Genomic DNA, 27959 nt, shown 5'->3' with positions numbered 1-27959 from the left:
GGAACGCCTCCCCGATCTGAACCCGAGTGGTTTTCTGTTATTGGACTTCTGTGCTAGTCACAATTTGTCCATAACGAACGCCATGTTCAAGCATAAGAGTGTCCATCAGTGCACGTGGCACCAGGACACTCTAGGCTGGAGGTCAATGATCGACTTTGTGGTCGTGTCATCTGACCTTCGGCCGTATGTCTTGGACACTCGGGTGAAGAGAGGGGCTGAGCTGTCAACTGATTACCACCGGGTGGTGAGTTGGATCCGCTGGTGGAGGAGAAAGCTGGACAGACTTGGCAGGCACAAACGGGTAGTGAGGGTCTGTTGGGAACGTCTGGCAGAACCGTCTGTCAGAGGGGTTTTCAACTCACACCTCTGGGAGAGCTTTGACCAAATCCCAAGGGAGGTTGGAAACATTGAGTCCGAATGGACCATGTTCTCCACCTCCATTGTTGACGCAGCTGTTCGGAGCTGTGGCCGTAAGGTCTCTGGTGCCTGTCGTGGCCGAACCCGGTGGTGGACACCGGAAGTAAGGGATGCCATCGAGCTGAAGATGGAGTCCTATCGAGCGTGGTTGGTTCGTGGGACTCCTGAGGCAGCTGACGGGTACCGGCAGGCCAAGAATATTCTGGCAAACCGTCCGGCGCCTCAGAAGGGGGAAGCAGTACCCTGCCAACACTGTTTACAGTGGAGGTGGGGAGCTGTTGACTTCAACTATCAATATTGTCAGGCAGTGGAAAGAATACTTTGAGGATCTCCTCAATCCCATTGCCACGCCTTTCGTAGAGGAAGCAGGGGCTGGGGACCCAGAGGTTGGCTCATCCATCACTCAGGCTGAGGTCAACAAAGTAGTCGGGCTGTCATCGTGTGGCAGTTGGGGACAGTGCCCCTGGACTGGTAGACCGGGGTGGTGGTCCCTCTATTCAAGAAGGGGGACCGTAGGGTGTGCTCCAACTACAGGGGGATCACACTCCTCAGCCTCCCTGGTAAAGTCCGTTCCAGGGTACTGGAGAGGAGAATTTGGCCAATAGTTCTTCGGATTCAGGAGGAACAATGCGGTTTTCGTCCTGGTCGTGGAACACTGGACCAGCTCTACACCCTCCACAGTCTGGTTTGGGGACCACAGGATCTCATCTCTGCTTTTTGGGGATGATGTTGTCCTGTTGGCTTCTTCAAACCAGGACCTCCAGCATGTGTTAGGGTGGTTTGCAGCCAAGTGCGAAGCGGCTTGGATGAGAATCAGCACCTCCAAGTCCGAGGCCATGGTTCTCGAAAAGGGTGGGTTGTCCCCTCTGGGTTGGAAGAGAGCTCCTGCCTCAAGTGGAGGAGTTCAAGTATCTTGGGGTCTTGTTCACGAGTGTAGGAAGGATGGAGAGATTGACAGGCGGATTGGTGCAGCAGCAGCAGTAATGCGGTTGTTGTACCTGTCCGTCGTGGTGAAGAAGGAGCTGAGCCGAAAGGCAAAACTCTCGATTTACCAGTCAATCTACGTTCCTACCCTCACCTATGGTCATGAACTTTGGGTCATCAAGATCTGCTCAGAGTAGAGCCGCTGCTCCTCCACGTCGTCCCTCCACGTCGTCCCTTCCTGGGAGGGTGTTCCGGGCATGCCCCACCGGAAGAGGCCCCGAGGAAGACCCAGGACATGCTGGAGGGACTATGTCACTCGTCTGGCCTGGGAACGCCTCGGGGTCTCCCCGGAAGAGCTGGAGGAAGTGTGGATGGATGGATGGATGGATGGATAACTCAAGATTTGTAGCCTCAGATTTAATCCAGGGAGTTAATTTCTCCAGATTATCAAACAACACTTCTCTTAGAGTAGTAGGATTTTTGTTTTTAAGTTTTTTAAGAAATTATTGCTCATCCATTTATTCATTGCCAAAAGTCAGTTAGTACAGAGACGACCTACGCCACACATAGGTCTAAGAGGACAAGAATTGAGATCTTATTTTAATCTTAATTTAGTCTGAGGTTGCTGAGTGTTTTAGTAAGAGCAGTCTCAGTACAAGCCTGATTGAAATTCCTCCAGGACATTATTATCTTTAGGAGGGTAGTTCATGTATCTTACTAATGAAAGGAAGGTTGGCTAATGGCCTATATTTGGTTTGTGCATTACCATCTAGGTTGGGTTTCTTTCATGAGGGTTTTACAGCAGCTGCTTTGAAGGCATCTGGGAAGATGCTTGTGTGCAGAGATGTATTTATAATCCTCAGGACATGATTTGAAACACTGTAGAACACCCACTTCAAAAATACTGCAGGTACAGTGTTAACATATGAGGTGAAGGAATTAGACTCAGTGTTGCAGAGGTGAAATACAGGTGAATTTTCCCATGTGTACATCTGTTTGACCGTCATCTGTGTTCACATCAGCAGCAGTGCTGGATCTAATTGGGCTTATTTTGGACACAAGTTCTTAACCATTTGATGTAGAGAACTGCGGATGAGCAGGGGTGTTGAGTAGCCGGTCAGTGTTATTAATACTTTTACATTATTGTTTAAACATGGGGTGATTCTGTCAGTCATATTATGACATGTTGTAATAAGGTTGTCAAAATGAATCCTGTTTTGTCCTCTTAATATTGAAGCTTGTGATAATGGATGTTAAAATGTAAAATCTCAGAATAAATGTAGAAACAACACTGTAGTTACTGTTTATTAGCATCTTTTTAACTTTGAACACAGTTTCTCTTCTGGGGACAACAGATTTCCAATAATACTATCAAGGCCACTGACTGTCAGCTTTAGAGGCATATTTCTCATTACTAACAGAAATAATAACAAAACCAGGGCCTATATGTTAAAGTGGCAGTTGATTTCAAAACCATCAAGGTCATACAACAATAATGTGTTCTATATTTAAGTGCACAATAACCAATGCAAATACAAAAAACAAGAGCTAGTTCATATGATACCAGTGTAATTCACTCCAGCTTTAGAACTGAGCCTGACCTAACACCCGTTCACACCATGATTCGTGACCTTAACGACTCATTTGAAGGCTGGATGGGTCAACAACTCATATCTAACCTCAACGACTCCCAAGGTGTGAACAATCCTGTAAGAGGATAAATGCCTGGGACTCTCCATCAGCCAGTTAGAGGTGAAGAAGCCTCTTGGATGAGAAGTGACACTTCTTCTAGAACAGGCATGTCAAACTGATTACATATGGAATCACCTGCTGCAACGAGCCCATATGCATATTGATGGTGGAGGAGGCACTGTAAGAATCACATTCTTTGATTTCTCCAGTGCCTTCAACACCATTCAACCTCTGCTATTGGGTGAGAAGCTACGGGGGATGGGTGTTAACGACGCAGTGATCTCCTGGATTACTGACTACTTGACAGGCCGGCCACAGTTTGTCCGTCTGGGCAGCGGGCTGTCTGATGTGGTGGTCAGTGATACAGGAGCTCCGCAGGGGACTGTGCTTTCTCCCTTCCTCTTCACCTTATACACCACTGACTTTAAGTACAACTCTGAGTCATGTCACCTGCAGAAGTTCTCTGATGACTCAGCTGTTGTCGGGTGTATAAGAGAGGGAGAGGAGGGGGAGTACAGGACACTGATAGACAACTTTGTCGAGTGGTCCGAACAGAACCACCTGAGGCTGAACATCAGCAAGACCAGAGAGATGGTGATCGACTTCAGGAGGAAGAAGACGCCTTCACAGCCACTACGGATCAAAGGGGAGGTGGTGGAGGAGGTGGAGGACTACAAATACCTTGGTGTGGTGATCGACAACAGACTTGACTGGAAATCCAACACAGAGACTGTGTACAAGAAGGGGATGAGCAGACTCTACTTCCTGAGGAAACTGAGATCCTTCAACGTGTGCAGCAAAATGTTGGAGATCTTCTACCAGTCTGTGGTCGCCAGCGCCATCTTCTTTGCTGTCGTTTGTTGGGGCAGCAGCATCAGAGCCAGCGACACCAACAGACTTGATAAGATCATCAAGAAGGCTGGCTCTGTACTTGGACTCAGACTTGAGTCTTTTGAGACTGTGGTGGAGAGGAGGACGCTGAATAAACTGCTATCCATCATGGACAATGATCAGCACCCTCTCCATCACACAGTGGACAGACAGCGGAGCACCTTCTCCCACAGGCTGCTACAGCTCCGCTGTCGAAGGGACTGATACAGGAAATCTTTCCTGCCACATGCCATTACACTGTACAATAACAGCTGAAAATAATAATAATAATACAATACTTCTTACCACTACTGTTTGCTTTCGATATTTTATTATTATGTATATAATTTTTTACTGCTTGCTATTTTGATATTTTATTATTATGTATATAATTTTTTACTGCTTGCTATTTCGATATTTTATTATATATAGTTTGTTCTTACAGTCACGGTACACTTAATTTTCACTGCCATTTGCATTTGATATTCCTTTTGTGCAATACTTTTTACTACTGTTTACTATTTGGCTATTTTATTATTTTGTTATGTATATAATCTTTTTACTGCTCGCTATTTTTATATTTTTATTATGTATAGTTTGTTCTTTATAGTCTTTTTTCACTTATTTCACTGTGTGTAATGCTGCTGCTGCACTGCAATTTCCCAGCTTGGGATAAATAAAGTATATCTATCTATCTATCTATCTATCTATCTATCTATCTATCTATCTATCAGTTTAACATGCCTGTTCTAGAACCTCAACAAGGGTCCAGTTGCTTACCTCCAATTCTTCCAATTTGTTTAGTGAAGCCCAATCAGATCTAAAAAAGCACAGGAACTGGTATTTTCCCCACGTTACATTAAGGCTAAATGAAAGTCTAAATAAATGCATTTGAAATAAATTATAAATAGATAAATGTACAAATGAATAAATAAACATGCAAATATGTTTGTATGTGTATGAATATATATGTATGCGTGTATATATGTATACAGATATATATTTAGTCATATATATGAGATAAATAAATTAATACACAAATGAATTTATCATTTAGATGTTTTAATTAGTGATTTACACACACACATATATATATTAATGAATTTAGATTCAGCCCTTAAAACCCTCCCAAGTTATGCAGTGTGTCCATGCTTCATTAACACTTGCAGATGCAGTGGCTGAAAAGATTGAAAAAACAAAATAAAAAACGTTTTCACTGTAAAGTTGATTAGCTGAGAAGCCCCCTCCTCAACTGCTGCTGCTACTGTCTTTAGAAATATGTTCCAGTACAAGTTTGTCCATCACTGAGCTGGTAGCTAATATATTTTAGCTACAAATAGTTGCAAAAGTGAACAGTGGCGTGGCGTGACTTTTCCAGTGGTTGGGGCTACAGTTCTATAGGTGCATCTGTATACCTCTGCATGCACCATACAATGTATCAGTCAAGAACACATGAAAAAATACATCATTCAATAGAACACTATTTCAGTCAAATCTTACTACACAAACATGAAATATATAGTACATCTTTCAGGGTGATTAAATGGACGGCATCACCAGTTCACGTCCACAAATCACCTTAGAAATCAGAGGAAAAAAAGACACTTTAGAACTTGCCTGAAAATCATCACATTTTTAAGTTTTCTTCAGCAAAGTCATCCAGCGATAGCTGTCTGTACATCCATGGCTACATTACAAGCAGGAATTTCTGATACCTTATTTGGCATACTTTTAATGGCATCAACGTTCAGCAGTTGTTCATGGTCAAGTAGCCTTCTGTGCCAGGTTGGTTCAAAAACTTTATTATTAGCCAGGAAAGGAATTTCCTTATTCATCTTACAATATTCATATTTTAAGATGAATAAGGAAATTTCCACATTATGACAAACCTGGCCAAATTTTGTCAACCTACCCAAGCTACTTTTTACCAACATACTCTATCCTAAAGCTGCCTAACTGAGCAGAAAATCATTCACTCTAGCAACATTTCTTGGCTGGAAAAGGTTCCACCACAGATCATTATTTTGGCTTGCAGTATCAACCAATCAGGGGCCTCAAACATATTACACATGTACAGCTGGTGGGTGGAGCAAAATATGAACCATGGCAGCGCGTGCACACACAGTGGCTTCTCTCTCTCTCATCGTGACCGAGTTTTTGTGTTTTTCGTGTTTTTCGTTGTGTGAGTCACAGTGTTTTTGTTTGTCTTCGCCGCGTATACCTGTCTACAAGCATAAGTACAGTCGCGAGTTTCTGCTAAATGTCGACAGGACCAGTTTTCACAAGTTAAACCCCACGCAAGAAGAAGAGCTACGAGACTGCGGCCTGCTCCGGAGGCCTGCCACACCACCGACCCCCAGTCCTGCACCTCGCCCACAGTGGAGGCAACACAAGCGGTGTCAGAGGAAACAGAGGCGGGGTAAGCACAGAGGTATCCGAGCCAGACTAGCAGCTAGTCCAAACAAGCCGGCTATCCCCACCATCATGCTGGCCAACGTACGCTCTCTGGATAACAAACTGGACTACCTACGCCTTCTACGGACAACCCAGAAGTCTGCAGGAGAGTGCTGTGTTTATGTGTTCATGGAAACTTGGTTCAACAACAGCGTAACAGACCACACCATTCAGCTCGAGCGGCTACCTGCTACCGAGCAGACAGCGCTCTCGCTGAGGGAGGTAAGACATGCGGCGGGGGACTCTGCGTTTACATCAGCAATGACTGGTGTCGTGACGCTGTTGTGATCTGCAAACACTGCTTACTACTGGTGGAGTTCATGGTCATAAAATGCCGACCCTTTTACCTCCCGAAGGATTTGCTGTTTACATCCCCCCGAGCTCCATTGAAAACACTAGGAGCGAGGCATTGAATGAACTGCACCAACACGTCAGTGAGCAGCAGACTGTCCACCCAGATGTCTTCCTCATCCTGGCTGGAGATTTCAACCATGCAGACCCAAAGAAGGTGTTTCCGAAGCTACACAAACACATAGACTTTCCAAAACGTGGACACAACACACCGGACCAGGTTTACACCACCCAGAGAGGAGCTTACAACGCCCTTCCCCTCCCACACCTCAGCGCCTCTGACCACATCACTGTTATGCTAATGCCAGCATACAGACCAATGGTTAAAGTCACCAAACCAGTTCTGAAAGAGATGCAAGTGTGGCCTGAAGGGTCCTAGGAGGAACTTCAGGACTATTTTTACACCAAAAACTGGGACGTGTTTAAACAGGGTGCCACCTGCAACAACATCAGGGACCTCCAGGAGTTCACAGATGTCGTCACTGCTTACATCACCGAATGCATCGATGATGTAACAGTAACAAAGACCATCACTGTTTGGGCCAATCAAAAGCCATGACTGACAGGAGAGGTCCACAGGCTGCTGAAGGCCCGTAACACTGCCTTTAGAGAAGGAGACGAGGAGGGCCTGAGGACAGCGAGAGCCAACCTGTCACGCGGCATCAGAGAGGCCAAGAAGGTGTACTCCAAGAGGATAGCTCATCGCTTCAGCGACAGCAGGGATGCAGATCATCACGGACTACAAAACCCCACCGGAGACCTGTAACAGCCCTCACACATCTGGACAAAAAAGACTCTTACGTCAGAATGCTGCTCATAGACTTAAGCTCAGCATTCAACACAATCATCCCGCAACAGCTCATCACAAAACTGGACCAGCTGGGATCCATCACCTCTCTGTGCAACTGGCTGCTGGACTTCCTGACTGGGAGACCTCAGGCAGTTTGGGTCGGCAGGAACACATCCAGCACCACCACACTGAACACGGGGGCCCCCCAAGGATGTGTGCTGAGCCCCCTCCTCTTCACTCTGCTGACCCACGACTGCACACCGTCGCACAGCTCCAACTTCCTCGTCAAATTTGCAGATGACACAACTGTGGTGGGTCTCATTAGCAACAACGACAAGACGGACTACAGGAGCGAGGTGAGCCGCCTAGCCTTGTGGTGTGAACACAACAATCTCTCTCTGAATGTGGAGAAGAGGAAGGGGATTGTTGTGGACTTCAGGAGAAGACGCCCCCAGCATGCCCCTCTTACCATCAATGGTGCTACAGTGGAGAGGGTGAGCAGCACCAAATTCCTGGGTGTGCATGTCACTGAGGACCTCTCCTGAACCACCAACACCACATCGCTAGCCAAGAAAGCGAACCAGCGCCTCTACTTCCTGAGGAGAGCTATAGCACCGGCCCCCATCATGCACACCTTCTACAGAGGCACCATCGAGAGCGTTCTGACCAGCAGCATCACCGTGTGGTATGGCGCCTGCTCCACGTCCTGCAGGAAGAACCTCCAGCGCATCGTAAGAGCAGCTGAGAAGATCATCGGTGCTTCTCTCCCCTCCCTCCACGACCTCTACACCTCCCGCTTCACCCGCAAAGCCCTCTGCATTGCGAGAGACCCCACCCACCCGTCACACAGCCTCTTCAGCCTGCTGCCATCAGGGAGGAGACTGCAGAGCCTGCGTGCCAAGACCAGCAGACTGCGGGACAGCTTCGTCCACCAGGCTGTCAGGATGCTGAACTCTCTCCCTGCTCTCCCCCTCCTCCACACAAACACTCAACCTTGACTATAACTTCCTGTTGCCCACCAGCCCCCCTCACACGCAAGCGTGCGTGTGCACACACACACAAACACACACACACAGACACACACCCTGGACTCTGAAATGGTCTTAATACTGATCTGACAAGCAAACATTAAATAAATAAATTTGAATTCAAGTTCTATTTTTCATTTTTTTTTGTGTTATGTGGACCAAGATTGACAGTGTATTAACTGCTAATATTTTTGGCACATCTTATGGAAACAGATTGAGGATTATGCACAGTATGCTACACTCACATATACAATATAGTGAGCATGCTTGTTGCTGGTTCATTCAAAGGCATTTTTTTTTAAAGCAGTGCTTCTAGGATCTGAAGTCCTTTTTACTATAAGGCTTGTTTCCCAAGAGGTTATCCACCTCAGATAGAGTGGACAGTGATAACTTTGGAAGAACCTGTGGAATGAGAAGAGAGAATGGATTATTGTAATTTCTCAAACTATTCAAACAAGGTCACAAATGCACGAGTGCAAAACAACTCTGAAACCATGGACAGACCTTTTCAAAATGGGCACATTTTGCACACACAATAAAACGGAAGGCAGACAGTAGCTGTAGTGACATGCAGTGACAGGTTACAAACAAAGTGAAAGATTTTCTGCACATGTTAATGTGTGACCAGTGTGTCAAAGGCATAACCCATAGGTTTCTGAAGAGTCATTGCCATCTTGGCAGTACCTGACTCCACCTACCTCTCAGCTAATGCAAAAGTGGGCAAAAAGGTGGAGCATGGGTAGAGATGATGCAGGCAAAATGAAACCTGGTTGCTGAAAATTAGCATTTTGCTGTCACTGACAGTGACCATGACCATAATTATACATAATTTTAAATCTTAGTATCATTTAAACAAGTGAGTTATTTACAAATAAATCTTTGTACAGTTGTCATATATGGAGAAAAAGAGAAATATAGAACAAAACAATTGTTGTACTAAGCTGTAAACATCTTGGTTTCTGCTGTAAAGTTGGGCAATTTAATATGGCAGAAAAAAAATAGATTTTGAACACAAAAACAGACCAGAACTAAAAGGCAACAATGGATTACGTATTTCTTTGGTTGATACCAAGTAAACTCAACAGCAGGTGTAAAAGCAACCTAAAGAAATCCAAACACTGATCTGACACTGTTTGTCACCATTTGATGTTGGCTGTGGTCATCAATCTATCAACAAAGGGGTTCCACCTGCTACATGCATGTTTTCTGACCTGTATTGCTCTGATATTCTCCATCAGCTGATCAGTATTGGAAGCTCCCAACAGGACAGAGTTCACTCCTTCATTCCTAAGGCACCATGCTGTGGGAATTTGCAGCACAGAAAGAAAAGGTGAAAGCAATCCTTCAGCAGGAATTGTTGTGTAGAGGCAAAGAGCAAGTAATCTGTTTTGCAACATGGGCTAGGGAATAACAATAGGCTGTATGTGTGCTCGACAACATTGTGTACTTTACGTTTTTTTAAGGGTGTGACAGTGAAGGATGTCGATAAAAAATCTCTAGTTACAGGTTATACAATACATGGAAAATTAAATCATGGAAAATGAGCATAAATTTAACCAAGGATAGAAGTAGCTGTTATGTGTAATGAAGTGACAATTTTAAGATTAAGTTTAATAATGACAGAAAGCATCAGGTATTCCAGAAATAAACAACAACAACTAAATAGTAGCATGTGATGGACGTAAAGACAGAGCAACAAATTACAGTTTTCATTTACCAATAGCCAATTGAGGAAGAGTGCAGCCCAGCCGCTCAGCAACTGCCTGCAACTCTTTGAGCTTAGCCTGCTGACGGTGCCCCTCCTCACTCAAGATCTTGTCCTTCATCCACTGATAACCCTGTTGCAGATAGCACAACTCAACAACAGAGATCAGGGCTAGAGGCAAGAAAAAGATTCTGGCAGTGTACCCAATCTTTGTACTTGTATGGCAAGAACATGCACATTTCTTTCTTAGAAGAAGCGGTCTTGCTCACAAGAGGACATTGTTCCCATCAAGCTACAGTGAATGGTTCTTGCACCATGAAAACAACTACTTTTGGAGACTCTTGCCTTCATCAGGGTGGAATCAAAGTTTGAACTAAAAATTGCTTTGTTCCTAAATAATCGATTAGATTGTGATTGAGATTGTGATCTAGATTGTGAGCACCACCACCAATAACTTCAAGAACCTGAAGAACCTCAACAAATAAAACCAAAATATCTGCATGGCTAAATGTAAAAAAATTTTTGAAGCATTCTGGTTCTGTTTATAGTCTGTAGTATTGACCAATCACATTGAGTGGGCTGCAGTCTGGAGAGAATGGAGAGAAACAGAGGCAGAACATACACCTCGAAATACAATCCCTGAACCCACTGGCTATCATCTGATGATGATTTAGCTTTTTTATAGCTTTTTTGAAATTTACTTGCATTCATATGCAGATGAATAGATTATCTAAAACATTGTCTGGACCTAGTCGCAAATTTCTCATCTGAGTGTAAACAATGACCAGTGTATAGAAAAGGAAGTCTTGGCCCAGATATCTGTTATTCGGCTATCCGTTAGCGAGACAGGAAGCCTTGAAACACTAGAGGCTAAATTGTCATCAAACAATGGCCGATGGGTTCCAAGATTGCCACTGTGATTGCTGTCATGTTTACTGGAATGAGGGAAGCAGGTAAAACAAAGGAAATTGTTGAAGATGAGGATTAATCAGATGAGTAAGTGACATAATGAATTGTCAGAGGGATGTGACAAATAAAATGACAAAATGAGAAGTGGGAAAAGTATGTTACCTTGAGCGAGGCTCGTGAGTAAGGGGGGATCTCACTGTTATACTTTCCTGAGATGATCCCACAGGCCAGTGGAGACCATGTCATAGCTCCAATGCCTGCATTCCCAAAATAGGCCTTGTAATGGACCAAGTCACACAGCACATGTCTAATGTTCAATGACTTGTTTGTTTGCAATTTTACAATACAAGGAATTAGTAAGCTAATGTTAGCATCAGGATTCAAACTAATAATGTTTAAATATAACTTTGCAAAGACTCCTGTGGCTTACACAAAATTAAAACTCAATGGCAGCCCACCCACTGTATGTGTGGTGGGTGTGTATGTGTGATTAATTAATAATTATACATAATGCTAATGAAGAGAGTGAGTTCTTCATTCTTGTAATTATTGGGAACAATTGTCTCATATACTATGGCAGCTGCTTACCTATCTTGTGGAAGAGTTCAGGAAGTTGCACTTCAACCTTTTCCCTTTGGAACATGTGGTACTCTGCCTGTTCGCAGATGGGTGGGATCTGGTTAAACTGTCGTGCCACAGAGTATGCCTCCTACAGCAAATGCAGGGAACAATACAGAGAACAAGTTGTGCACCATACAAGTCCTCATGTGTAAAACATTTCTCACGCCATCAAAAATGGATCCATGGAAAACCGAAATTTTATGTGCATAAATTAATTTTCAAAAGGAAACCTGATCTCTATGTGGTGGACCCAAAAACACCCCACCACTGGCATCACTGGACCTGTTTAGCCTGAATATAATTTGGACCTGTCACCCACTGCAGGGCTTGGTCGAATCTTGGTTACATGAAACCATATGGAAATATTGATGCATTTATAGGGATCTTTGAGGCTTTGAACTCACCATGATCTCCATGGAGGTCCATCGTGATGTCCCCCAATACATGGCCATTCCCTGGTTGATCACATGGGTCATTGCCCTCACCGTCTCTATAAAAATAGTCCAAATTAGCTAACTCACAAAGTTTCAGCAATAATCAGCCCAGCCGACACCAATGTTCCAGTAACACTGCTGGAAGATTCCTTAAAGGTTTCTCTTTGGTAACTTTCCCATAACATTCGAATGTTGTGCAAATGCATTTGGCCAACATAACCTTCCCAAAAGTTCTAATAGCCACATAAAGTAACTTTTTTTGGAGGTTACTTTAACAACTTTCCTTTAAGGTTCCCTGCTGGCAGTCTTTTAGATAAACATTCCACAATGTTTTGCAAATGTTTTTGTTCTATATAACATTCCTAAAATGTTCTCATAACTATATTAAGTAATGTTTACTTTTAACAATGTTCACCTAAGGTTCCCTCGCACAACGTTGTAAAAATTGAACATAACATTCCCAAAACCTTGTAATAGCTAAATTACATTACATTTTTCTAGTGTAACGTTTTTAATGTTTGCCAAAGGTTCCCTTCTATTAGCCTTCTTTGCTTCTTGTTTTACAGTTATCCAAATGTGTTTACGTATAGTTTCATTTTTGTTTTTTTATTATTTATTATTTATTTTTTATTCTCATTCATCCAGGTCATTGTAAGCTTTAGGGCATGCAATCGTTCGCAGCTGGACCTCGTCAGTTTGTCTTAGAAAACGTTTCGCCTCTCATCCGAGCAGGCTTCATCAGTTCATGCACACCAGACTAGATAGGACAGCTCTAGTCCAATGAAATTGTGTTAGGTTCAAGCATTTATCCTCTGAGTGAGGCCAACCCCCAAAACCAAGGATGGTATCACTCTATTGTGAGGCAAACGATCCCCCATTAAGGCGGGGTAGGGTGAAACCCTTGGATGTCAACGACAGTCGTCTGCCTGGTTAGTGTCCCATTGATGTCATTGGGAGGCTCCTGGAGCCATGTGTGAATGGCTTTGTTGTTTATTTTCAGAGGCAAATTTTTTTTAATCGCTTTGGGAGAGATGAAAGGACAGCATTGTATGTGGGAGATAGGTGGTGTCTCAGACCTCCCCCTCTGTTCAGAGATGGTTTTTCAACCTTGACATAGATGGCTTCTCTTACTCCTCTTTCAAACCATCTGTCTTCTCTGTTCAGAATATGCACAATTTTATCCTCAAAGGAGTTTGCCTCCTCCTTGAGATGCAGGTAAACAGCTGAGTCCAGCCCTGAAGAGTTAGCCCTTCTGTGTTGTGCCATGCGTCTGCTCAGTGGCTGTTTTGTTTCCCCAATATACAAGTCTGTGCATTCCTCACTGCACTGGACTGCATACACCAGATTCTTATTCTGAGTCTGAGGTGCCTGGTATTTGGGGTGCACCAGCCTTTTGTCTGACAGTGTTCCCAGGTTTGAAATGTACTGGGATTTTGTGTTTGTTAAAGATTCTCCTGAGTTTCTCTGATACACCAGACACATATGGAATGACGATGTTATGCAGTTTGTGTTCCAGTGGGTGATGTGAGTCAAAAAGGAGGAACTGGCCTGTGTGAGTGGGTTTTCTGTAAACCTGTTCTCTCCAATGTGGGCATCACAGTCCAAAAAAGGCAAACTCATGTCCTTGACATCCTCTCGAGTGAATTTGATGTTCTTGTCCAGTGAGTTAATGTGCTTGGTGAAGGCTTGCACTTCTTGGCTTTGGATTTTTACCCGTACCATTTTTATCTGTACCAATGACTTGGTGTCCTTTGAAAGAGTTCAGAGCCATTCTTTCCATGTTCTCCATGTACAGATTAGCCACAATGGGGGATATTGGTGAGCCCATCACACACCCATGCTTTTGCCTGTAAAACCTCCCCCTAAATTTAAAACAGGTGGTTTTTAGGCAGAGTTCCAGTAAATGGCATATTTGCTCCGGGTAAAGGGTAGTTCTGTTCTGCAAAGTGCTGTCTTGGAACAACTGCCGCCTCACTGTTTCCACAGCATCCTGAGTTGGAATGCATGTGAACTACGATGTGACATCGAAAGGAAACCATTGTTTCTGATGGGCCTAGTTTTAAGTCCCGGACCTTATTTACAAAGTCCATTGAGTTCTGGATGTGGTGTTGCGTTTTGCCAACCAGTGGTGCTAAGATGTTGGCCACAAACTGAGCAATGTTATATGTCACAGAGTTGACAATATTGTCGACTCAGGATTTCAAAGATGGCACATTTCATTGCTTTGCCCAAGCTACCCTCCGCCAAAGACACAGCTATAGTCATGATAAAGGAAATATTTCCCATTCATGGTCTGCCCAAGGACATTGTTTCAGACCGTGGGCCTCAATTCATTTCTCAGTTTTGGAAAGAGTTTTTTCAGATGCTGGGGCAACCGTGAGCCTGACCTCTGGTTACCAGCCTCAGTCTAATGGGCAGAGTGAAAGAATGAATCAGGACCTAGTGACCTGCCTCCTAGTGACCAGACTTCTTGGAGCGACCACCTGCCATGGGTGGAATATGCACACAACACTCTCCCCACCGCAGCCACTGGTATGTCACCATTTCATTGTGTGTATGGATATCAACCCCCTCTTTTCGAGGTTAACGAACGAGAAGTAACCATCCCTTCAGCCCATGCTTTAGTGAGACGATGCCGGCGCATCTGGACAGCAGCTCGGAGCATGCTGAGCAGGAACCAGGCACGGGTGAAGGCAGCGGCTGATCGCCACCGCAGGGTGGCTCCTTCGTATTCCCAGGGCCAGAAGGTCTGGCTGTCAACGAAGGACCTGGAGAGGGCTCCATGTGCACTCCTGAAAAGTTGGCACCCAGGTTTGTGGGCCCCTTTTCCATAGCCAAAGTCATTAACCCAGTATCTGTCCGTCTGAAACTCCCTAGATCCATGAAATTCCATCCCACCTTCCATGTTTCCAAACTAAAATCGGTCCGGGAAAGCCCACTGGTACCCACAACCGAACCACCTCCACCTCCATGCCTGGTGGACAGAGGCCCCGTCTACACAGTTAAGAAGCTCCTCGCAACGCGCAGACGAGGACGGGGATTCCAGTACCTGGTGGACTGGGAGGGATATGGTCCAGAGGAGAGGTCCTGCGTCCCAATGAGCTTCATTGTGGACAAAACCTTGATCTCAGACTTTCAAAAACAACACCCTGGGAGTCACATGACGCCATGCAAGAGGGAGCCACATAGTAGGGAGCTCCCCACTGCATTGCTACTTTTATCCTTTAAAACACCAGAGATATTATTGTCTAGCCTGCTTGCTTTAAATCAACGAGGGTGCAAAGAATGTCAAAACTTTCCAAGTCCTCGGCCTGTGGAGATATTAAAAGACATCTGCGGTTGCATGGGATTGAAGCCATGATGCAAGATCAAGCTGAAGCTAACGAGCCTGAACTGCAACAAGCTAACGATATAGCTCATGACAATAACAACATTTACTCAACACTAACAAAGATCTCCAAAGATCTGGGGGGGCTGGCAGAAATACGTTGCACCACTGCATTGGTAGAGTCTAAACTCTCATCCTTAATTACGAGAATGGACGACATGGAAAAGCGAATGGAGTACTTGGAGAGGGCCGAGCAGGAGTGGCAAGCTAACCCACCAGCTAGCAAGACGGAGGTCGGACAGATATGGGACAAATTAGAAGACATGGAGAATCGCTCGAGACGTAACAATGTTCGCTTCATCGGCTTTCCGGAGGGCAAAGAGGGAGGAGATGTGGTGAGATTTTGGAGAACTGTTGCCAGAGTTGCTGAACGTAGAGGGGAAACGAGAGATTGAAATAGCACAGCGACCCGCGCCAGGAGACAGACACAGACCAATACTGGCTAGGTTTTGAGATCGTCAGACCGGGATGCGGTACTACGAGCAGCGAGAAATAAAGGCAAGCTGACCTGGGGAAACACTACTGTTATGCTTTTCCCCGACTACTCCAGAACCACCCAGATGAAGGACTACAAATTCAAGGAGTGCAAGAAATAACTGCATGAGCGGGGGGTGGATTTCAGGATGCTCTTCCCAGCCAAGTTGAGAATCCAGACCGGTGAGGGTGAGAAGGCTTTCGATTGTCCCCGGAGAGCTATGGCTTTCATAGACGCTATGCAGTGAGTAATGTTACTGAAGGACTGATCTGTTTCCATTCTCATTCTGCGCTGGAAATTATGCTACTGTTCTAGGGGGAGATTTTAATCTTATAATGGACCCAGTTCTTGACCATAGTGGGACAGGGCTGCGTAATTTGAAGAATTTGTAAATCTTTGGGATTAATAGATATTTGGAGGATCCGAAATCCTTCTGGTAGAGACTACACATTTTTTTCACCAATGCACAAGACCTATAGCTGAATAGATATCCAAAGCACTCATCCCCTCTGCTATGGGCTAAGAAATAGGGAATATTCTTATTTCTGACCATGCTTGGGTTAGCCTGGATCTACTGGCCCAGAGTGAGAGAGATCTTATAGATGGCGTCTAAACTCATCACTTTTACATGACCCAGTAAATGTAAAATGGCTAAGGACAGAAATAAATGATTATTTGAAAATAAATTGGTGATCCGTATCATCTGCAGGTGTCGCGTGGGAGGCCCTAAAGGCTGTGATTAGAGGACGTATTATCCAACACACGTCACACCATAAGAAAATTAAAACACAGGAGCTTTTAAAGTTAGAAAATATAATTAAACAGGCTGAAACAGAGTTGAAGCAACAAATGACACAAGATGGCATGAGAAAATTGACAAGGTTAAAATATCAGTATAATAACACAAAAGGTTGAATTTAATTTATTTCGGGCTAGACAAACATATTTTGAGTCAGGAGACAAAGCAGGAAAGTTACTTGCCAGTTACATAAAACATAGGGAGTTGGCCACCACTATCCCTGCTGTTAGGTCGGTGGCTGGGGACCGACTTACTGTAGATATCAATCAGGCCTTTAAAGAATTTTATACCCATCTCTATAGTTCAACAACCAGCTCTAGTGAATTTTCTAGATTTAGATATTACTATTGAAGAGATTAAAGGGGTAATTCAGGCTTTACCTGCAAGTGAAGCACCTGGGCCTCATGGCTTTACCAGGGAATTTTTTAAGAGCTTTGCGACAGAGCTAGTTTCGCCTTTACTAGAGGTATATATATGTGTATATAGCTTCTTTGCCCGCTTCGACACATCAGGCAGCAGAGAAGTCACACACCTACCCCGGCTGGAGGAGCAGCACCAGCCCCTCGTCCTGCAGCAGCACCAGGTGTCATCCACCCTGAGGAGGATCAACACCCGCAGAGCTGCAGGACCGGATAAGGTGTCAGGCAAGACTTTGAGGACATGCGCTGACCAGCTAGCAGGAGTGTTCCTGGACATTTTCAACCTGTCCCTGCAGCTGTCCACGGTTCCTGAGTGCCTCAAGTCCTCCACCATCATTCCGGTACCGAAGAAGACATCCATCACCTGCCTGAATGACTACCGGCCTGTTGCACTGACCCCGGTAATCATGAAGTGCTTTGAGCGGATTATTCTCAGGTACATCAGAGACTTCATCCCCTCGGACCTAGACAGCTTTCAGTTTGCTTACAGAGGGAATCGGTCCACAGAGGATGCTGTCTCCATCACCCTGCACACAGCCCTGACCCACCTGCAGCAGCCCAACACCTACGTCAGGATGCTATTTGTAGACTTTAGCTCAGCTTTTAACACCGTCATCCCAGACAAGCTGGCGCTGAAGCTACACACGGTGGGTCTGCCTGCGTCTCTGTGCCACTGGATCAGAGACTTTCTCACCAACAGGCCTCAGGTGGTGAGAATAGGGAACATCACATCATCCCCTCTGGTCCTCAGCACGGGCACGCCACAGGGTTGTGTGCTCAGCCCAGCCCTCTTCACCCTGTTTACTCACGACTGTGCTGCCATCCACCCCACCAACACAGTCGTGAAGTTTGCGGACGACACTACAGTAGTGGGTCTCATCTCAGATAACAACGAGACCCACTACAGAGAGGAGATACACCAGCTCACCCAGTGGTGTTCAGCCAACAACCTGGTGCTGAACACAGGGAAAACCAAGGAGGTCATTGTGGACTTCAGGAGGTCCAGGAAGACGGATCACGCCCCCCTCCTCATGGACGGAGAAGTGGTGGAGCGTGTGGACAACATCAGGTTCCTGGGCCTCCACATCACATCTGACCTCTCCTGGTCCATGAACACCTCCCGCCTGGTGAAGAAGGCACAACAAAGGCTCTTCTTCCTCAGGAAGCTGAAACGGGCTGGACTCTCCTCTCGGTTGCTCGTTAACTTCTACAGGGCCACAATTGAAAGCATCCTCTGCCTCAGTGTGACAGTGTGGTATGGCAGCTGCACGGCACAGGAGAGGAAACAACTGGCACGGGTGGTTAAAACTGCACAGGGCATCGTGGGCTGCCCCCTCCCTGACCTAGACTCTATATATGACGGTCGGGTCAGAAAGAGGGCGAGATCCATCGCCAGGGACACCAGCCACCCGGGCCACAGACTGTTTGTACCGCTTCCATCAGGAAAGCAGTACAGGAACATCCGCACCACCACTAACAGACTGAGGGACAGCTTCTTCCCCAGAGCTGTTAGAGCTATCACCCCCAGCAGCCCCTCACTGCAGTGAGAGACTGTATAAACTGTGAACACTGCACACCGCACTTTACACCTACACCTACACCTCTACCTCCACCTGCACCTTCTGTGTACCTGACTTTTATGTATACACATATACTATAATTATATACATTTTAGTATATCAGCACATTTCAGTTTCATTGGCATTTTTTATTCTGTCGGTACATTTCACTGTGTATATTTTATATTTTATTCTGCTTGTATATTTTATTCTGTTTGCACATTTCACTTCCATATTTTATTGTTTATTGTTTAGTATATTTTATTGCCTAAGTATATTTTCATTCTGTTATATTTTTAATTGCTTCACGAATATTTTTGGTGGTTTATTTTATTTTATTGTAGTTATCTTAATTTTATTCACTCTTTCTAGTCTTATCTTTCTTACCATCTAACATGGGGGTTGCAATGAAAATTTCATTGACATGTGCAATGACAATAAAGACTCTTGAATCTTGAATCTTGAATATAAAGAGGCTCTGGATAGGGGTATATTACCACCAACTCTGAGACAGGCAGTTATTAGTTTGGTTTTCTGTTTAGCTATTCAGCCCCTTGCAGCATCTATACGTGGGGCGGCTGATTTCCCAGGTGTCACGGCAGGGGAGATGGTACATAAATTGATGCTTTACGCTGACAACATTTTATTACTGGTATCCGACTCCAGCAGATCTGTACCATGTCATCTTAGAATCATAAACTCATTTTCAAAATTCTGTGGTTATAGGGTGAACTGGTCCAAGTCTGAGGCTTTCCCCTTAACAGCTTACTGTCCCTCCACTGTTTTTCAGCCAGGTGCATTTCAGTGGCCACAGCAAGGTCTCATGTATCTGGGAATCCGATTTCCTAGACAGCTGAAAGATTTGATCAAAGTCAATTTTGACTCATTATTACAAAAAATCTGTTGTGATGTTGAGAGATGGGCAACTCTTAATTTGTCCATGGCAGGTAAACTTGATGTTTTGAAAATGAACTGTGTTTCCAAACTTAATTATCTAATCCAGTCCCTCCCCTTAGAAATTCCCCATTATTATTTTAAAGGGTTTGACAGGATATCCAAGATATTTATTTGGAATGGTTAACGCCCCCGCTTAAGCCACAATAACTTACAATGACCGGCTGATAGAGGAGGCTTAGGGCTGCCAAAGATGTTATTATTATGCTTTTAACTTAAGGCACCTGGGGTCCGTTTCACAAAGCAGGTTCAACAAACTCTGAGTGTAACCCTGAACTCTGAGTTGATCTACTCTGAGATAGGAAACTCTGAGTTTTCGATTCCACAACAGCAGATTTGAGTTAGTTTGATTAACTCAGAGTAGGTTCACCTCGAGTTACGCGCGTGCACCGCAACTTTAAAAAGACAGCATCAATGGAACCCCGATTTGAGGAGTCACCATGACAGCGGGGAAGCGGAAGGCTGCGTACTTCACGCCACTGGAAATTAGACATTTTAATGCGTTCATACAGCGAATATGAACATGTTTTTAGACGGAAGTCCAACACCGCTGCAGCTGCGAAGGAGAGGGAGACGGCGTGGGAGAACATTGCTGCTCGGGTCAATGCGTGAGTATAAATATAGTCCTTTGAAATCACAATAATATTACAGGGCAAAACTGCTTGAATGGTTGCCTATTAATTTATTTCATTTAGGTGCAATCCAGCAGCTTAAATTGAAATATAAAAACATGGTTCAAACAGGTAAGACCTCTGCATGATCTCATGGAGGTAGCTACCACATTTTGATCATGTTTTACATTGTAAAGTAAATAAGGGGGGGGGGGGGGTGCCGCGGTGTGCTGTGGAGAAAGCTCGAGTTGCAGCATTTGAAAAAATGTCATATAAACAACTGGGTCAATTGTATCTATATGAAGCAAAATGGGGCGAATATTTAAAATTTTTAAGGGGCTCCTGAAAGGGACCATATGGTGGAGAGATGCAAATTTTTAGTTAATATGGATAAATATAGCACAGTGCCTCTTGTTTGTTTGTATTTTATTTAGTGTTATTGTTTTTACCTTTTTTTCCTTTGTTATTAATTTTATTTATTTACTCATTCTTATTAACCAAGTATTTCTTTGATGTAGTACCTACTTTAGTTGTTGTATTGACCCTGTTTGGAGTAATTTTCTGTGTTTATTTTTATTAGTTATTCTATGGTTGTTCTACATCAGGGGTCAGCAACTAAGTTTGGCCTCGGGCCAAATTTTTTCTGACTAACTCAATGGTGGACCAAACTTACATTTTCATCAGGCAAACCTGTCTTTTCCACTAAAAAATAATTCTCTCATTTTTCTTCATAAACGTGAATTAATAAAGTTATTTATATTAACAATTAACAATTGAATTTGTTACACTACAATGTCTGCATTAGGAAACAGGAAGTAGCCTGGTGATAATTAAGCTGCTGTGTGTAACCACACATACTCTGTTAAGACTTAATTCTTAAATAATAAACACCTTTCTGAGCTTAACTAACGTATTCATCATTTTAAGGTCATTTGCTGTAATGTTTTGGTTTCCGTTGGTAACGCAGCCTATTCTTGCGTGACATCCTGATGCTATTATTGTTTTGTTTTTGTTTTTGTTTTTTTTTTTTGGTGAGATAACGAGATAATGTGAGACATTAGTTAGCTAGCTAGCAAGACAAAATGTCATTGTCCAAAGCAGTCAAAAGGAAAGTCGACAGCGAAGGTAGGATGTATAAAGAAGAGTGGAGAGAAAAATATGCATTTATCCTACCTGATTTTATTAATGCCAAGCCAATCTGTCTCATCTGCAATGAGGTTGTTGCAGTTTGCAAAGAATATAATATCCAAAGGCACCACGAGACTAAGCATAGCAACTTCAAAGCTGCATATCCACTCCAGACAGAGGCGTGAAGGCAGAAAGTTAGCGCACTGACAGCTGGATATGCACACAGCAGCAAGATCCTGGTTCGAGGACTCACGTCACAGCAAAAGGTGACAAGTGCATCCCTTAAAGCAGCATGGGTTCTAACCTGGCACAACAAACCATTCTCTGATGCAGAGGTTTTTAAAGAAGTGATGGTGGCAGTTTTGGAGGAGCTAGCTACTGACAAATCAATGGATGGCGTGATTGCCTCAGTGAAACAGGTACCTCTTTCTGCGAGCTCAGCTTCCCGGCGCATAGGGGTACTGTGGGATGCTGTGCATGGAGTCATTATCAGTGATCTGAGTCAGGCCGAATACTTTTCTCTCATTGATGAGAGCACCGAAAACACAGATGTAAGCCAGATGTGTGTCTATGTGCGATATTTTGATGGAAAAGAGTTCAGGGAGGAGTTGCTGTCTCTAATTCCATTAGAGGGGAACGCCACTGGGGAAGTTATATTTACCAAACTGGAGGAATTATTCAAACTCCATTCATTGTCATTTGAGAAAATCAACCTCATCGTGACAGACGGGGCACCTGCCATGGTTGGTTGCCACAGAGGTCTGGTGAGCAGAATGAAGGAGATCGCGCCCCAAATGCATGGATTGCAATGCCTTATTCACCAGAGTGTCCTGTGCGCCAGGCTCAGTGGAGAGCTAAAGGGCGTTATGGATTAAGTAATGCGTGTCATTCATTTTGTCAGAGGTACATCAAGCACATAGCATCGTCTTTTCCGACAACTTGTGGCTGAGTCAGATGAGGCCATTTATGATGACCTGCTGCTTCACCTGCTTGGTGAAGTTATTTTTGGCCACCTAAAGCTACAAGGGAGAGATAAAACCATTGTGGACCTGGTTGAAAAGCTGGAATCGTTTACCAAGAAACTGGAGTTGTTCCAGTCAGACATATCAAGTGGAAGGCTTTTGCACTTCACTACACTAAAATCACAGGGATGGGGAAAAGTGACAGCGCTGATGGTGGACTTTGTCAAACAGCTACGAGCCAACTTCAAGTCCAGGTTTGAGGACTACTCCATCCCGAGGGACATCATCGCTTTTGTCCGTGACCCACTCACTGTCCAAAGTGCGGATTTCTCCTCCCTGGCTAAAAAAAATCATCCCCTTGTTGGATGAGGCCGCATTTCAGGTGGAGCTTATCGATTTTCAAACAAGCTGCCTGGTCAGCGATGCGCACTGAGCGCAATCCCTGGAGGATTTTTGGATCACATGCTCAGAGGAGAGTGGATTAAGAAACTTGCCTTTTATGTGCTGATGATGTTTCCCTCTACCTATACTTGTGAATCAAGCTTTTCTTCAATGAACGCCATCAAGATGCATGCGAGGAACCGCCTAACGCGCAATAATCTGGAGAACTGCTTGCGGATTAAAGTGACATCCATGTCGCCAGACATCCAAAAGATTGTGACTGAAGGGAGGTGTCAGTTTTCCCATTAAGTTAGTAGCCTGTTAGGTTTTTAATAGTCATATTATTGCTTGATTTTATTTAAATAGTAATTTCTTTTTTCCTTTTTGTATTTGTAATTTCAGGAGCGCAGCACATTCCCAATTTCCCACCACAAGCCGGTGTGTGTCCAAAGTCAAGCAGAACTTTTTTTTCTTTTGTTTTCTTTTATTCTATTTATTTGATCTTTGAGCCAAGTTTGCTGTTTGTTTGAATTCAATGAAACAGATTTTGCACTATGTCTGTTGTTGTCTGTTAATGTGTTTTGTTCACTAGCGTTATGTCTCGTCTTGCACTTCCTGTTTTATTGTGAAACCTAATTCTCCTCTCGTTTCAGACCCTTGACTTTCTGGTGTCCTTCCCGCCTGTCTAATTGTCTATGCCGCCCTAATTGTTTCCACTTGTTCTTTGTACATCTGTATATATAGTCCGCGTCTCCCTTTGTCCTGTGCCAGATTGTCTTGTGGCACTTCGTGAACCAGCCTTGACCTTCCTAGCTCTGAAAAGATCCTTGATTCCTTGTTTTGCCTTGTTAAGATACGTGAGTAGTCCTAGAGACCCTTTTTGTGTTTGTTAGTAGATTAAGAGTTGCTTCCTTTCTTTTCCCAAGATCCTTGCGCCTTTTGTTTGTTACTTTGTTATCTAGAATTTTGAAAGTCTTTTCAGAGGTTTGTTTCTGTGTTTGTCGAAAACCTAGCGCCTTTTGTTTGTACTTTGTTTGCTTTGTATTTCTAGTTTTCGATGGTTAATAAACCACACTTTTGTGAAACACTTCTTCTGTGTGTAGAGTCTGCATTTTGAGTCCTGAACCCTTGCGCCTGTGGGCTTGTCACCTGCGGTAGTGTTCCTTCTTACACACTGGATGTAGCAGTCTGTTACTAAAGGAGCTGCTAAAGGCCCCCACTTTGTCATGCAGGGGGTGGGAGGGGTTGTCCATGATTGATGTCAGCTTGGTTAACATCCTCCTCTCACCTACATCCTCAGTGGTGTCCAGAGGGCAGTCCAGGACAGAGCCAGCTCTCCTGACCAGTTTATTGAGTCTCTCTTTGTCCCTCTCAGAGCTTCCACAGCCCCAGCAGACCACTGCGTAAAAGACTGCAGATTCAACCACAGAGTCATAGAAAGTCCTCATGTCCTAATGTCCTACATACTCCAAAGGACCTCAGTCTTCTCAGAAGATGGAGACGGCTTTGGCCCTTTCTATACAGGGCATCAGTGTTCATGGACCAGTCCAGTTTTGTGTTGCGGTGTACACTCAGGTATTCGTACTCCTCCACGATCTCAATGTCAAATCCCTGGATGCACACCAGTGAAGTCTGTGGTGCTCTCCTGCAGAAGTCTATCACCATCTTCTTGCTTGCCGGCATTGATGTGCAGGTGGTTTAGTCCACACCAGTCAACAAAGTTAATGATGACTTCCCTGTATAGGCATACACTAGGGCTCTGTATGAGACAGGACCTGTGAGTTTGACAACAAAAGGGATGAACACATCTGTGATAGATAGGTCTTGGCCATTGTAGAGTCAATCTGAGGGCAAGATTGCGCATGTCTGTCCTGTGCTCGAGAGCATAAGAACACAGGTGCATGAAGAGCTAGTATGGGGACACGGGTACATGAAGAGCTAGTGCTCAGGAGCATGGGAAAACAGGTGCATGAAGAGAACACTTTGTAAATAGAGTCTACTGGAAGTCTCCTAGGAAAGGTGTGACACTTTTGTCTGTTGTGGGGGGTTACTACTCTGTTTACCTAGGAAGTCATATCTTTGTTTACCCAGTGGTGGTTCTCTGTCAGGGTACTTTTAGTATTTCTCTGCTTGCTCTCCCTGTTTTGCTCTATTTCTAAAAATGACCCAGGGACTGCCCAGACACCAATAAAAACAACAAAAATGATATTGCTCTCATATAGCTCACACATAGGGGGTGTCATGAGATCCCAGATTCCAATAAATACAGAAGCCAGAAATGCCAAGGGAAAAACAACAGCTGACAAGACACCATTAAGATTGAGGTAAAAAGGTAGTATGGGGACGTGGCCTGATCATGTATCCACACCCCTGATAATAGCATAAACCGCAGTGTTTCAACACAGTTTTTCAGTTTGTTTGGCAAAGCATACTCAGGCTTTGTGATTTGTAAAGAGAATAAAGCTCCCTGGACAACTCCTTCTGGACTTAGAATTTTTAACATAAAAGTGACACAGTTAAGACTTGAGAATAAGGCAGAGAACCATAATTTGAACCTAATCCAGTTAGAATCTGGTCCGTGACGGGGCATCAGAAAATCCAAGTCAGCATCAGAGATGAGGAGCTGTCTCAGAAGTTCTAGCTCACCGCATACTTGATGATAGCATGTTATCCAGCAAGTGTGATAGTTTGAGGAGGTTGCCAAAAAAAATTGCCTCCACTCCCACCCACCAGAACGGCAGGTGGCTAATGTTAATGTTGGGGACAATGTAGGGAGTAACACAGGAAAAGAAACACAGCAAGAGAAGTAGCAAGCACGGCTATTAGGGTACATGTAAAAAGTGCAACAACATGCATCCCTAAACTTTAAGATAGATAAAGAGAAATTCCTTCAGGTTAAAAGTTTTATTTTGTGCAATTTGAAAGAATTCACTGGAGGCCTGGCTATTTGTCCAATAGAATCCTTACTGGTAAACGACAGGAGCCTTAAATTGTTTACCAAAAAGCTGTATAAGATCCTCTGTAATCTTAATGCTGATAATTCTGACAAAGTAAAAGGCAAATGGGAGTCTGATCTGGGTACGATTGAGTCTGAGGATTGGAATGCCCTATGTAGTCAGCCCTCCAGTGTTCCAGTGTCTAACGCTGCCTGGGAGAGGCAGTTTAAGATTTTGCATAGGCTCTTTATTACCCCTGAAGCCAGACACAAAATGAATCCAACTTTGTCAGAGCTGTGTATAAAATGTTAGTCTACCGGGTCATTTATTCATTGTTTGTGGAACTGTCCACACATCCAGCAGTTTTGGACTACAATTATTCAACAGTTGAATGTAGTTTTTAAGCGGCACCTACATCTGGGCGCCAGGACCTGTCTATTGGGTCTTAATGATGAGTTACCTGCTGACTTTCGCAACAGTGCACTGTGCCCAGAAATGTATGCTGGCCTTGTGGATCACTGATAAGGCTGGGCTGAAGCAGTGTATGTTAATCACCAGCTGAAGGACTTAATTTTTGAGGAGTTTGTGATAAGACGGTGGAGTGTGCTCCATCATCACAACCAATATAACAATGTGGGAGACACCTCCAGCCGGTTGCTAAAATTCAGGCAAGGTGCATGATGTGTGTCAGACTACTCTGAAAAGCACCGAGGAAGGGTTATTCATGCAAGGTGTGAGTGAACAATTAAATGATGAGTTGGTAACTCGTGATTCGAATGAATTGCAGTCCTTGGTTAGTCTGGCCATCCGGTTAGATAATCGGCTTTGCAACCATTGCCAGGGAAGACTGTGAAGGCGGAGTGTTTAATTACTCTCCAGTTCCAGTTTGTTCTGTATTTAGGTGTGTTTTCAGGGAAGCGGGTGTCAGCTCCTGAGGAGAGGTTACCTGTACCTGCGGCCACAGGCGAGGAACCCATAGAAACTGGGAAGAGTCAGGCTGTCTCAAGAGGAGAGACTGAGCTGCTTACAAACAGGGCTGTGCCTTTGCTGTGGCAAAACCTACACATTGCATCACAAACTGTTCAAAAGACTCGACTCATCAATAGCTGTTGGGGTTTTGGTGAGTCAGACCAGATTTCTTCCCTACTCATTCCCAGAGTTTAACATTCAGCTACTTTGTGTTACTAGAATTTATCCCATTCTCTCCTGACTTTGGGGTCGAGGAGAGTTTTATTGATGAAGAGGTAGCTAAATAGTGCCACACTGTTCCTTTCTCTGTTGTCCTTTCTGGTAACCATTTAAAACATATTTGTGTGTTATTGCTGCACCACACACACTGTTGTTTGTTGGATTTCCTTGACTAAAACTACACGATTCCCAAATTGACTGGTCTAGTAAGAAAATGACTAGATGGAGTTCCTATTTTCTCACTCATTGTCTACAATCTTCTTTGTTTCCCACAAAGAAAGTTCCCAACTCTGTCAACCCCTGTCCGCCCGACTTGTCTGCTGTCCCCATGGAATATCATGACCTTGGGGATGTCTTCAGTAAGGAACAGGCAGTGTCTGTAGCGAGTATGGGAGAACAGACTCTTTGTAAGATTCAAGATTCAAGATTGTCTTTATTGTCACTGAGCATAACATGTCAATGAAATTTGCATTGCAACCCGCATGTTAGAAACAATAAGAAAGATAATAAAATAAAATAAAGATACTAGAATAAAATAAACTCATCATGCAGATAAAAATATACATAAATGCAGAAGTATACTAGAAATGAAAATATACTAAGACAATAAGAATTTACTAAAACAATGAACAATAAAATATACAACAGCAGCTGAAATATACTAGATATATAATGAGTGCAAATGGCTGACCATTTAGTTAAGCGTGTGTGTACTTAAATGTTAAGTACACAGAAGGTGCAGGTGAAGGTGGAGGTGAAGGTGGACAAAGTGCAGTGTGCATAGTTCTCACAGTCTCTCACTCCAGTGAGGGGCTGCTGGGGGTAATAGCTCTGACAGCCCTGGGGAAAAAGCTGTCCCTCAGTCTGTTGGTGGTGGTGCGGATGTTCCTGTACCGCTTTCCTGGTGGAAACGGTACAAACAGTCTGTGGCCCGGATGGCTGTTTCAACTCTGTGCTTGTACAG

The 27959-nt window shown here is 44.1% G+C and overlaps 1 protein-coding gene across 1 annotated transcript in view; it reads right to left on the bottom strand.

Annotated features, from left to right (window-relative positions):
• Window positions 1-8838: 8838 nt before the first annotated feature.
• Window positions 8839-27959, bottom strand: part of LOC121612707 (voltage-gated potassium channel subunit beta-2-like) — a 103794-nt gene continuing 84673 nt past the window's right edge. Inside the window, exons 9-14 of the mRNA XM_041945759.1 lie at window positions 12166-12251; window positions 11729-11849; window positions 11303-11397; window positions 10244-10364; window positions 9738-9826; window positions 8839-8928 (exon numbers count right to left, since the gene is read on the bottom strand). Coding sequence (XP_041801693.1) covers window positions 8839-8928; window positions 9738-9826; window positions 10244-10364; window positions 11303-11397; window positions 11729-11849; window positions 12166-12251 — 602 coding nt within the window. The remainder of the gene's footprint in view (window positions 8929-9737; window positions 9827-10243; window positions 10365-11302; window positions 11398-11728; window positions 11850-12165; window positions 12252-27959) is intronic.

This window comes from Chelmon rostratus, chromosome 10, assembly GCF_017976325.1.
Source record: "Chelmon rostratus isolate fCheRos1 chromosome 10, fCheRos1.pri, whole genome shotgun sequence".
NCBI classification, from domain to species: Eukaryota; Metazoa; Chordata; class Actinopteri; order Chaetodontiformes; family Chaetodontidae; genus Chelmon; species Chelmon rostratus.
Note: the sequence above shows the minus strand (reverse complement) of the source record. Positions and strands in the feature narration are given on the sequence as shown.